Raw genomic sequence first — 12,730 nt, 5'->3', positions numbered from 1 at the left:
GATTTACTTGATTGTGAAATGGAAGTGAGGATGGAGGGGGTGAAGAAGTGCAACAGAGGAGACAAGGCGGAGGATAAAGCAAGCAGGATTGGAGTATGGAGATCGGTGAGGCGTGGGAGTGGATGGGCTAAGCGGGCTTCCTGGTTGCTTTAATCGATTTTGGAGCGACATGGCAACCAGTGGAGAGATTGTAGGTGTGGCCTGGCAGGGCCTTGGCTGATGTGCTGGCCTGGTCTGGATTGATTCAGGCGCATGGCGCAGTGTTTGTGTGTTTTTAGTGCAGTGCAGCAGCCATTTCAGTTGGCTAGATTCAGGGTTGGCTTAGGCAGGCAGGCCCAGGCTTGTTTGTGCTCAGCTAGAGCGAGGGCGAGGGTGAGCCAGGGTAGGTGGGCAAAGGCGGGGAGGAAGAAGAAGTACGAGAAAGACCAAATGTATGTATGCTTGCTGGCTACATTGAAAAGCTCGCTCATTGCTCGACTTCCAGCCATAAACCAGTTCCCAAGCTGAGAAACTGGAGCCGCCCACCAGAATGTGCATCTGGGTCTACCGCCTTTTTTTTTGTTTTGTTTTGTTCGTCGCTAGGCGCTGACCCTGAATCCGTGACTCTTTGGGAGAGAGAAAAAAAAGAGGGCTGGATAGCTAGCTGACAATTAAACTGGCTACCTAGGCTTGGTGGGGTCTCTTGCAATCAAACAGACAAAGCTCCTAGCCAAACAATTGGATCGCAGATGAAAGGATCATGGTCGACTGGACGCTTGGCTGATAAAGACACAGAACGATGCGAATGAGCCGGACGGCGGCACCGAGATTGCTGCTGGTGGGAGCCAGTGTTTGGGATGGGTGTCTGGCGTGGAGATGCTATGATGGCAGGGCGCCTTTCGGCACAAGGCTGCGAAGGTGGCGGGGCCTTGGTGGCTAGTCTCGCTTTGGGGTGGTTTGAGGTGGCGGATGGCTGGCATTCGCATCAAACGGGGTCACGATGACCGGCTCGAGGCTCGAAGCTCGATTTTGGAAGCATTGCGATGGCAAAGGACACATCGATTGCAAGCAATGGGCAGGAAAGAAGCAGCGCGGGGAGGGGCAGACAGAGGACAGAAGGCACAGGGCAGAGAACAGAGTGGTGGGCCGGGAAATGGCGGAGCGATAAGGGAGGGCGGGCATGACATACCTAAAGAAAGAGATGGCGATGGTGGTGATTAGAAAGGAAATAGACGCAGTCAACTGCAGAAAATAGACAAAGTCGCGATAGTAGAGAAAGAGAAGGAGAAGGAGAAAAGGGGGTTAGGTTTGCTGGAGAGGTGGAAAAGAAAGAGGAAGGGGAAGTATTGCCAAGTTGCAAACGAAAGAAGTGGGTTACAAGTTGGGAGCAGATGCAGAGGCAGGAGGAAGGTACGGCTGTACATACATGGAAGGCGAGGCAAGGCAAGGCATGGAATGGGAAGGCACAGTATAGCATAAGCTTGTTTAAGCTGCTATAGCTGGATGGATTTATACTGGCAACTGCTTGTGCTTGTACCTGTACTTGCACTTGTGCAGAGCTAACCCCTCCCCCCAAAACGCTTGATAGCACTGGCTGTATTATAACTATGGACGCTGGGCACAAGCACAAGCACAAACACGAGCACAAGCACAAACCAGACACAAGCACAAGCATGGACGAGTGACTTTCTCTAGGCAGTGATTCACCACGTGTGACAAGGTATCTTGCTGTATCGTCTTTTGGTTTTGGCGCTGGCTCCTGGCTCTGAAGGGACCTGTGAAGGGCCTGTAAAGAGAAGGGACACATGACGCAGGCATACATAGGGCTACTTATTTGGCACCTACGACGTCTTGCTTTTGCTGGGCGGACAGGCCCCTCTTCACTGGAGGGGGTAGAATTAGGGCTCGAGGAGCTTGAATCATTAGGGCCCGTCTCATGGAAACAGGCCTTGTGAGCAAAAAGCTTCCCTATATTCTGTGTTTTGCGCCATATTTCATCCAGTTGAGTACTGGGTTACCGATACTGATGTTCTGGTACCTGGTACTGGTACTTGTAGGGAAAAAGGTGGGGCAGGGCATTGCTGATCTAGGCTAATCCAGGCTTTGGGGGCTTCCTTGTCCTTCTTTTCTATTCCACCAAGCCTTCGCTCTGGTTGGCTAACAAACTGCCGAGCGAAACGGCCATCTAGCCTAGGGATGGAATTGGGGGACAAGGCCAGACGAGATGCGGGAGCAGACAGCGGCTGGCAGGCAGTGAAGAGCGGAAATCCGGCTGTGCGGCCGGCTGAAGAGCAAAATCAAGCAGCGTGCATTGTGGCTGATGGCCGGGGCCGCTTCAACAGACGAGACGACGAGAAGACGAGACGACGAAACAGCCAGACGACGCGCCGAAACAACAAGGGGAAAGGCTACGAAGCGACGAAACAACGACGTAGGCCTAGCTGGTTGTGGGATGCCAGCGCTAGGACACTCGCAGCCGGCTGCACTTGTCCTGTCCTAGGCGCCTTGTCCGATCCGATTGCGATCTTTGTCCCATCACGTGCGCAGGGTTACGGCCGGCCCTGAAGCCCAGCCAGCGACTGTGACTTGTCGTCACGGCCCCTTCAAACGATTGTCTAGTCATGCATGCTTGGCTTGTAGTCCATGACGAGAAGGCGCGTGTTGTGGCATTTAGGATGGCCTTGGCATGTTGTAGAACGAATGAATCATGTCACATGTGTCAACTTCCAAACTGGTGGTCAATCTAGGCCTGGTGGCGCTCTCTTTCGTCAGCCTTCTCAATGAGATGTGTGCATACATGATCAAGAAGGCCTCTTCCGAGATGCATGCTTTGTTCTCTGGTGTAATCTGCACTATTCCGTTTCACAGTAGTAAGCCTGTTAACAGAGGACAGCTCCAGGCTTAGTCAGTGAGCCCTATACAGGCATTTGTGCCCAGGTCTCTCCCCTCGCCCGGACCAGCCCGGCTTCCTTTTGTCGGATTCGCCACTCTCGGGAGGGAGTATATATTAATGCTTGACAAGAGGGTTTCAGGGTTTAGCTACCGCCTGTCTTTTTTCTTTCGTGCAATTCCATGCCATGATGCCACAACGCCACACTTATTCCTCACACAATGCAATGTCACCGAGGCCGCACAATGCTACGAAAAAAAAGAAAGATCGCTTGGTGCGCCCATCTTCAAGGCCAAACGCGGCCATACGAGCCAGACGCCGCGAGTGGGGCGGCTAGCCAGCTCATGGAAGCCCGGGATGGTGGATAACTGCTTGGTAGTCAATAGTGAAGTTAGACAATGGAGGTGATGTGGTAATATACTGGCGGTCTTGCCTAAGCGACCCCACCCTCACATCCCAGGCCTTCCATTCTGCCGTAAAAGTCGTTCTCGTTGCAGCTAACTAGTTATATCTTGGAGGCTTCTCGGGAGAAAAAGCTCAGAGACCAGGTGCTGGTGATGGTCATGCTACTTAAAAGAGCTCATGGCCATAGGGGCAAGAATATTGGCTGCTCATTCTCGTGACAGGGTCGCCCGGATGTCTCCCTCTGAAAAGAAAACCAATTAAATCGTACAACTATTGGTCTCTCATCTTTAAGGCATCCAGTTGCGTCCTCGAGCTGTAACCTTGGCTCTTGCTCAGAATCCGGCTGTCGTCTAGTTATCCGTAGTTACTTGTACTTGCAGCTAGTCAGCAGACAGACGAATTTAAGTACAAGTTACATAATTACACTGGCAGCTGTTTTTGCCCGTTCTTTCTTCTCCCGTCCTCCTGTGATCTCCGATTTCTCACGTCAACCAACCAATTCCCGCCTTCTCCCTCCTTGTATTCTTTTCTTCTTTCCGCCCAATCTCACCCACGCTCTTCCACCATGATTCGCGCCTCCGTTTCCAAGACTGTTCTCCGCGCTGCGGGTGCTCCCAGAGCTTTCTCCGTGTCTTCCCGCGTCATGACTGCCGGTGACGTTGGTGCCCCTCCCAAGACTGGCGGCCAAGGGTGAGTTGAATAACCAATCCATTGAGCCTGCGAAACCTCGAGAGCTGTGGCTGTCCTCGTTTCTCCTTTGGTTTGGCCATTGAGCTTACGCAGAGCTCGGCTTTGGCTGCTGTTCCCTGCCAACTCCACCAGCTACTACCATTGAGCTCGCTCCCTCCTCCCCGAAGCTGCCCAAGCTAACCCTGCCCATCCAACTAGTGATGCTTTCCAGCGCCGCGAGAAGGCCAACGAGGACTTCACCATCCGCCAGCGTGAAAACGAGAAGCTGCTTGCGCTTAAGAAGAAGCTCAAGGAGCAGCAGGCCCACCTCAAGGAGCTCTCAGATCACATGTAAGTTCTCTTTCTCTCCCACAGTGCCTTCTTTTCCATGCCTTGGACCCTGTCTCCGTTTATTTTTCACAACTGACATTGCCGTCTTCCTTCTAGTGACGAGATGACCAAGGAGGACAAGTAAATTATCGCTATGACATGACAACTCTTGGGCTTGCTTCAAATCCATGCCACCACATGCAGTAATACAATAATCACATCATACCACACCCACGACTCGCCAACTACTTCATATGCACTATTCTTGTGGGTCTCACGTTGAGATTCCATATCAAGTTAAACATGCCCGAGTGAAGAAGAAACTGTAGACAGAAGGGGGAGGGGGCGCAAAAAAGGACTCGCTCATGTATGTGATCGGCTGCATGCGCATATTAACCATAAGTAGAACAAAAAACGAAAGAAAGAAAAAAAAGACCCAAAAACAAAACAGACCCGCCTCTGAAAGCCATCCCTTCACAAGCCCCAACCTTTGTCCGAGCAACCAATGCGTGAACCGCTGCTCTACTTTACTTGCGCGGCATGTATGAACGGTAGAAGCTCTCTGCCGCATCGTTGTCCGACATGCCATACTGACTGCCCAAGTTTCCACCAGCTTTCTGCGTGGCTGCGATTTTGGCCTGTAGCGCCGAGGCGTGGGTGTCGATCCATTGCAGCTGGCCAAGATGGCCATTGAGCACTCTGACAATTTGGCTGACCTACACGTCGGCAGGACAAGAAATAAGGCGAATTGGTTAGCAGACTGAAACTGAAAACTCGGCAGGAGGGTCGGAATGGTAGCGAGCGGGGGCAAACTTACAGGGTCTTCGGGCCGGCTGCTCTTGTTAAGCGTTGACGAAATGTCATTGATCTCGTCCACCATCTTGCCTAGATCGCGGCTCTTCTCGTCTAGTGTCTGTGACAGCTTCTCGGCAAGCTTGTATGTGCGTTCTCTTTCCTGGTCGGGACCACCCAGCTGGTCGTTGGCACCGTACTGCCGCGAGACCATCTCCTTGACCTCGCCCTCGTACTTGTCAAGCCATGCCTCAAGCTCGTCCTGCTGGCTCTCAACAGCCATCAACTGCTTTTCGATTTCATTGCTGGCGCGCTCAGCTTCGAATGTGTTGAGATAAAGCTTCTGGATTTTCTCGCCATTGTCGACGAGCAGACGATCCCACTCGGCGACCTTGGTGGCCTGGTCCTTGAAGTCCTTTTGGTACTTGGTCAGATCGGAAGCCCAGCGCGTAATAATGTCGTCCATGGATTTGTTCTTGAGCCGGGGCAGCTGTGATGAGGGGCCTTGTGTTGAAGCACCGAGGCCGTTGCCGGTTATAGCTGATAGAGCACTGGTGGCAGTAGCAGCGGTGGTAGTAGGGGCAGTCGTGGCGGCGGCCGTGATAGCGGGGGCCGTGGTCGTGGTAGTAGCAGGAGTGGCGGGAGCTGCCGCGCCAAACAGAGACTTGGTAGGGGCGGCAGTGGTGGTTGTCGAGGTGGTCGTGGGCGCGGAGGTAGTGGCAGCAGGAGTGGCACCTCCGAGAGAGCCGAATGAGATGGCAGGCTTAGCTGCAGTAGCGCCTGCAAGAGAACCGAACGAGAGGGCTGGTTTGGCCGGAGCAGCTACAGCAGCGGGGGTAGTGGTCTCTGGAGCCTTGGGACCGAATAGACCGCCAGCAGTGCCCAAGCTGGGAGCAGCGTCAGCAGGTTTAGCACCGAACAAACTAGTAGGGGCAGTAGAAGTTGCAGCAGGAGCCGCGGAGGTGGTCGCAGTAGAGTCTGCAGGCTTGCTTCCAAACAGGTTCGCGGTGGTGGTAGGAGCAGCAGCGGGAGTAGTGGTAGCAGCATCAGCGGGCTTGCTGCCGAAGAGGTTTCCCATAGAAGGAGTCGCTGTCTTGGCAGCACCAAACAAACCGCCAGAAGCAGCGGGCGCAGAAGTGGCAGAAGCAGTAGTTGCACCAGCGCCAAAAAGTGATGTCGTGTTGGGAGCAGCGGCCGGTGTAGATGAGGCTGCCGTGCTGGAGATGCTGAGAGACGAAGAGACAGTAGGCTTGTTTGCAGGCGGAGCACCAGCGGGAGTAGTCGAGTTAAGACCAAACATACCGCCAGGCTTGGCAGGCGTAGCAAGACCACTAAAACCACCACCAGAACTAGCAGCACCGGCGCCAAACATGGGCGTAGCTGAAGTAGTAGAAGAACCAGTCGCACCGGCTGAAAACAGACCACCGGTGCCAGAGGTAGTAGTGCTCGGAGTGGATTTTGCACCGCCGAACAAGTTTCCGCCGCCGGTAGAACCGCCACTAAGGAAGCTGGGAGTACTACCACCGAGAGCTGGAGTGCTAGGAGTGGCAGTCTTGCCGAAGCTGAAGGTATCAGAGCCACCGGAGGCCGTAGCCGTCTTGCCGAATAGAGAGGGAGCGGCTGACGGCGCAGGCGTTGAGGAGCTGCCAGGAGCACTGGAGTTTCCGAAGCTGAACGCCATGATGAGAGATTGAGATTCCCTTATTCACAATGGGTATCTGCGGCCCTGGTCGTGGCCTTGGGAGCGCAAGGTTGATTGATGGAGGCTACGAGGCTTCGCAAGAGGGCCTGGCGCGTCGCAAGGCGGAGGGTATAACTGGATGCCGGACTATTTCGATCGGCTGAAAAGAAAACACGACAACGGAGGGACACGGCCAAATTGACGAGGCGCGTGGATGTCGATGACGGTGGGTTTACTGGGCGAAGTAAACAACGATGAAAGTAAACAAATCGCGAAGGCCACGATTTTCTTCGTCTTCGCGAGTAATATATTTTTTGTTCGATTAAAATGGCCCCAATAAAAAAACGGCAATTGCTCTCACGCCTTTTTGGTCGAGCTTTGGCTAGAATTTTTTACTAGAGCTCTCAGATTAGGCTCTTGCTTCGCGTCTTGCGCGCATCGCCTTTGACGCCACACTATTCCCTTGTCAGCTCCATGGTTGCTAGTAAATGTGGCGTTTATGTGGCGGTGACCAGTAGCATCCCTGTCTGGAGAGCTTCCCATAACAAGTTGCCAGCATCAACGACGTCAAGCCAGGGCATCGGCTACCATCGACGCCAAATTCAGTCTTTATCTTGATCGTCTGCGGGGCAATATTACCGTTTATTGCTTTGGCTCTGTGTACTCGTGTGCCTCAATACCAGTGCCATCTTTGTTCTGTGTCTTCTTCTACACTGCTACCCACTTTCACCCCTCCTCCATCTTAGACGTTGTGCGCTACAGCACACATCATATCTCCAGCTTTTTTTTCAAAAGAGGCTTCTCTCATCCTTTAGTAGGCAGTAGAGGAATATGCCGCCTGCTATAGATACCCACACCTCTGGCAAACTAGAGCTTCCTGTTCGTACAGGTCAAGCCGACCCCGGAGCTCATGATCTTGGTAGGCTCCGTGGAAGTAACCCCAGACGCATTGCTGACACCTGCTAACCCGCTTGTCATATTATAGGGGAGTCTTCGGCCGACGAGTCAGAGGACCACTTCTCCGATGCAGTATCTGATATGAACAGCCCCGGCCCTGTCTTGCTGGCTGATGCCAAAACGAACCCGGAAACCAACGATCCCAGCACTAGTAAAACCTCCGGGCACACTGCTGACGCAGCAAACGAGACAGACTCCTCCGAAACAATTGATGCGAAAATCACAGTTGAACCCGAAGCAGAGCCAGACGAGGAAACTATCGTCGAAACCAAGGCGGAGATTGAGGTTGAAGCTGCCGATGACGAGGCAGATGACACAGATTCAGTCAACTCAAGGGATCAGTCCGAAACCAAGTCTGAAGTTGAGCCTCAAGAAACCCCCAAAGGCAAGATTGAAGATGGCCTTGAAAACAAGTCTGAAGACGAGTCAGATCCCCAGCCAGTCAACGAGTCAACAGAAGATGCTCCAAAATCGGCAGTCGAGACCTCTAATGACAACCATCAAGGCACCGACGAACCTGTAGATGACGAGTCAACTACCTCCGACCTTGAGCAAAGTCCGGACATCGCTTTACCTGGCAGCATGCCTATTCCCACAACCATCCTCGAGGAATCGGCCGGGCCAATGCCGCAAAAATCCTTCCATGTCGAGCACATACATTCGACAGATGCAGCACCTGATATAGTCATTAAACTCGACGAGGATATAGACCAAGATATCGCCGGGCCTCAGCCGGTAATCCAAGAACTAGAAAGCAAACCAGAGCAAGAAACCGCGCAGTTAAAACCAGAGGAAGGAAATAATGACAGTGCCACTACAAATTCCCTTGTGTTAGGTATGGCCCTCTAACCCTTCGTCTTCTTATATTAGCTAGCTAACATAACCCACCAGAAACCAACAAATTACAACCGCTTTCAGCACCAAGCTCACCTCGTCCAAGGCGAAGATCACTAAGAAGTCCACAAAGTCCCGCGCGCTCTCCCTTTCATGGACCTACAGGTGGCGACGACGACTTTGACGACGACTTTGGTGATTTTGACGACTTTGAGGAAGGCGGAGACGATGATGGCTTTGGAGAATTTGACGATGCGGCCTTCCAAAATCCTGTTGCTGCGCCAGTTGCGCAACAGCCGGTCGCACCAGCCCAGTCAGTTCCTGTAACACCAGCGTTACCTTTTGTAAGTATTACAAAGCCTCATACACGACCGACAGTGATTAACATTTTGTCACAGCCTGTCCCTGATTTTGAGGGTCTTGATGAAGATGACATCCCCGAAGCTCTCGATCAGTACATGAACATTCTATTCCCTCCAGAGAATCTTGACGTCATTGAGCTCCCTCCACCCAATAAGGAAAACACGTCGTTTCTCACGCAACGTAGTGCTTCGCTATGGTCCCAATTAGTAGCACCTCCTCCCTTAGCGCCGCCAGACTGGATCCGCTCACGTATACGCCGGCTCTTCCTCGTTTCCCTGGGCGTGCCCGTCGATCTGGACGAAATCCTGCCTGCATCCAAGCAAAAGAAGCTGGTGCTTCCCTCATTACAAGTGCCCTCATCCAAATCCCCACGCACCTCGACCGACAGCCGGTCCAAGAAAACCAGCGACAACGGCACACAGGTGAACAGCAGCTCCAAGAGCGGTGGAGTAAGCCGCAATAACAGTACCAGGCGCCGCAAGGGCGACAAGGGCCCGCCCGAGCTCGACCTCGTCTCCGCCAAGCAGCTGTGCATGACGACGGAAGAGGCGCTCGGCGGCATGACGCATACAGAGCTCAAGGCGCATCTCAAGAGACTCAAGGCGCTACAGGCGACGGCGGAGCAGGCCATCGAGTACTGGCAAAAGACGACAGACGAGAAGATTAGCGAGCGCGATGCGTTGGAGGGCGTCATAGAAAATCTCGTCAAGCATGCGAGAAAGGTGCGCAAGTGAAGCTGGGATGTACATACATGACACAATATAAATGAACTGAGAAAAAGGTGACTAGTTGGGCATGTTACAAAAAGAAATATCATCGACTTTCTTTTTTTTCTGGCTTGCTTTTCTGTCCGACTTTATACAAGACCACGAATGCCAGGAAGACCGATGCCCATCTCTTTTTTTGTTACCTTCCTATCCTCCGCATCCGTTGTTCCTGTTCTTCTACCAATTTTTCTTTTCGCTTCATTGTATCGTCATCCTTATTTCTTTTGAGTCCCATTGTCTCTTGTCCCAATACCAACACAACCGCTCCAACTCTCTTGCGACATGTTCTCTTCATTGTAAATATTCAAGTCACTTTCCAAAAAAAAAAAAAAACGACATGTCTGGGAAAGATGGAAGGAAAGACAAGGGAATCCAGGTACAAAGAAACCCTAATCAAGAGAAGTAAAAAAGAGATAGAAGGTAAGAGAACCATCAAAAATAAAGGATATTCAAGGGCATACAGCTAGGACACACTGAACGTGGCAGAGAGATGAACAAGACTAAACAAAGAAAAAATAGCAACGAAACAGAGAGTTACCAAGGCACAAACACGGGCCCAGACCTCCAAAGTCTGGTTGATGCAGAATATTTTTTTGGGTGGGGCGGAGAGAGACAGAGAGAGAGAGAGAGATGGACACAGAGTAAGAGAGTTAGACAGAACGCAAAGAAGAAGAGACAAGCCGGGGTTTTTTGCTGCAAGTGTATAGTCAGCCATGTCAAAGGAGCAATGTGCACTCTGCGCAAGCCGCTCAGCTAGTGCTAGGAGCCAGGGTGACACCACTAATAGGCAGAAATGTTAGCAACGATGCACATGGTTGTGAATATATCAGGTAGGCGGGAAAAAAAGAAGGCAGAAGAAAACTTACGCAGCAATGGTAGCCCAACCAATCAGACGCCAATGCTTCTCGATACGACGAGACAGTGCGACCTTCTCGCCAATGTTGGTGCAGGCAGGGCTGGTCAGGATCAGCTTGGCGGCATCGTTCTTGATGGCAGCGACCTTGGCACCAGTCGAGGTCGAGCCAATGTTGACCATGATGACCTCGTTCTTGGCCAGCTTGGCAACCTTGGCCTGCTTGCCGTCGGCAGTGCGCACACCTAGCAGGCGGCGCAGCAGGAAGAAGTTGACCTCGATCTCACTGTAGATCTCGGGAAGTCTGCCCTTCAGACCCAGAACGAAACCAACCAGACGGTCGGCACGGCACAGGGTGGGGTCGATGCGGGTACCGACACCAATCAGACCACCGGGCACGGCGTACTTGAGGTCGTTGGTCTCGGAATTCAGCGACACGATACGGCTGAAAATGGGAGTGCACTTGAGGGCGCCCTTCTCGTCACGGGTGACAATACCAGGGCGGATCTCAATCTCATCGTCGAGCTTGAGCACACCGTGGAGGATGGAACCACCAGCAACACCACCTTTTAGCTCGTCGATACCGGCACCGGGCTTGTTGACATCGAATGAACGAATGACAATCATGTGCGGGTCCTGGGTGAAGTCTCTGGGGGGAATAGGGATGGTGTTGACAATGGCCTCGTTGACGGCATCGATGTTGAACTTGAGCTGAGCCGAGATGGGAATCACGGGCGACTTGCCAGCGACGGTACCGCGGATGAACTTCTGGATCGACTCGTGGTGCTGCTTGGCAGCCTCTTCGCGCATCAGGTCAACCTTGTTCTGCAGGATGATGATCTTGTCAAGCTTCATAATCTCGATGGCAGCCAAGTGCTCCGAGGTCTGGGGCTGGGGGCAGGATTCGTTGCCGGCAATCAGCAGCAGGGCGGCGTCCATGACGGCGGCACCCGAAAGCATAGTGCTCATGAGAATGTCGTGACCAGGGCAATCGACGAATCTAGAGGGGGGAGAAAGACAGTTCCGTGGTTAGCAATGCGTACTGCGGCAGATAGTCCAGATGAATTGGCGAAACTCACGAAACATGGCGGAACAGTCTGTAAGTGCCGCTGCAACCCTCGCGCTCGCAGGGAGGGTCGACCTCCTTGTCGCTCTTGTAGCTGCGGTAGCAACCTGGCCGAGGGCACTCGTCATTGTCGCACTTGTAGATCTTGGCGTTGGCGTAACCCAGCTTGATGGTAATGTTGCGGATCAGTTCGTTCTTGAAACGGACAGTCTGCACACCGGAGATGGCCTTGACCACGGTGGACTTTCCATGAGCGACATGGCCAATGGTGCCGATGTTGATGGTTGCTTGGCGGGCAATAATCTCGGGAGTCAGGGGCGACAGGGTCTTCAGATCAAGGTCCTTGGGGTCGGTCTGGGGAGGGAGGTAGGGCTTGGGCTCGGTCGAGGTCGAGGTGCCGGTGGCAGGGTTGGTCTGTTTCAACGCGGGCTTGAGGGGCTGCTCGTCGCCAGACTCGCGGTCCGACTCGACATCAACGTTGTCGACATGGTCGTCGATCTTGGGCTCTTCGACAGAGGACATGGTGGCGGAGAGGCTGTGGGTGGTTTGCTGGTTGGGCGGGTTTGGTGGTGGTAGTGGTGGTGGTGACGGTGGTGGTTGTGAATGGCTGATGACTCAATACACTGCAACGAGAAAAAAAGGCGGGGCACTTTGTTCGCGGAGCAAAGGTCTAGCTTGGTGATTAAGGTGCAGCGGCGGAGGTCCTTTGTGCTGCAGCTGACGATGTCTAATGGGGGAAAAGAAGAAGAGAAAAACACACATGCATATAGGAATTCCCAGAATCTTTCAGAATGCTTGATGCCGTGACTTGCGCGTTGGCAGCTGGAGTTCTAGCAGCTTTTGATTAAAGTTTTGGAGGGGTTTTGCCGTTCGAAAATTGTGATGGTGGGAATTTGTGTCCTAGCAGAAAAAAAAATGGTCCTGTTAGTCATCAACGTGCTGCACAGGTCACAGGTACTGTGACTTGATAAGATTCTGCAGGAGAGGTCACGCTGAACCCAGAAAACACATGTACCTGAGACCTTGGGCCTTTCTGGTTGCTGCAAATCCTTACGAACCATCTTCTCGTAGTCTTCCACTCTGCCACTGGCTTTGCCGTAGATTCACATCCGCACGAGATCAACTGACATAAAACTCGAGCAAT

At 52.8% G+C, this 12,730-nt stretch overlaps 4 protein-coding genes across 4 annotated transcripts; 2 read left to right on the top strand and 2 right to left on the bottom strand.

Annotated features, from left to right (window-relative positions):
- Positions 1-3,839: 3,839 nt before the first annotated feature.
- BROUX77_000223 (uncharacterized protein) lies at positions 3,840-4,418 on the top strand (the record flags this gene model as incomplete). The annotated part of the gene is made up of 3 exons (XM_073746745.1): positions 3,840-3,964; positions 4,163-4,294; positions 4,391-4,418. The coding sequence occupies 3 exons, from the start codon at positions 3,840-3,842 to the stop codon at positions 4,416-4,418; spliced, it is 285 nt and encodes a 94-aa protein (XP_073608460.1).
- Positions 4,419-4,800: 382 nt separating this feature from the next.
- Positions 4,801-6,746, bottom strand: BROUX77_000222 (uncharacterized protein; the record flags this gene model as incomplete). The annotated part of the gene is made up of 2 exons (XM_073746734.1): positions 4,801-4,989; positions 5,091-6,746. 2 exons carry the CDS (start codon positions 6,744-6,746, stop codon positions 4,801-4,803), a joined length of 1,845 nt encoding a protein of 614 aa, XP_073608459.1.
- Positions 6,747-7,577: 831 nt separating this feature from the next.
- BROUX77_000221 (uncharacterized protein) lies at positions 7,578-9,634 on the top strand (the record flags this gene model as incomplete). The annotated part of the gene is made up of 4 exons (XM_073746723.1): positions 7,578-7,665; positions 7,732-8,538; positions 8,703-8,881; positions 8,936-9,634. 4 exons carry the CDS (start codon positions 7,578-7,580, stop codon positions 9,632-9,634), a joined length of 1,773 nt encoding a protein of 590 aa, XP_073608458.1.
- A 782-nt stretch (positions 9,635-10,416) lies between these two features.
- Positions 10,417-12,108, bottom strand: BROUX77_000220 (uncharacterized protein; the record flags this gene model as incomplete). Its single annotated transcript, XM_073746712.1, has 3 exons — positions 10,417-10,447; positions 10,534-11,520; positions 11,600-12,108. The coding sequence occupies 3 exons, from the start codon at positions 12,106-12,108 to the stop codon at positions 10,417-10,419; spliced, it is 1,527 nt and encodes a 508-aa protein (XP_073608457.1).
- Positions 12,109-12,730: the final 622 nt, after the last annotated feature.

Source organism: Berkeleyomyces rouxiae (genome assembly GCF_048999995.1).
Source record: "Berkeleyomyces rouxiae strain 22BRR77 chromosome Unknown BrBRR77_ptg000001l, whole genome shotgun sequence".
Taxonomy (NCBI): domain Eukaryota; kingdom Fungi; phylum Ascomycota; class Sordariomycetes; order Microascales; family Ceratocystidaceae; genus Berkeleyomyces; species Berkeleyomyces rouxiae.
Note: the sequence above shows the minus strand (reverse complement) of the source record. Positions and strands in the feature narration are given on the sequence as shown.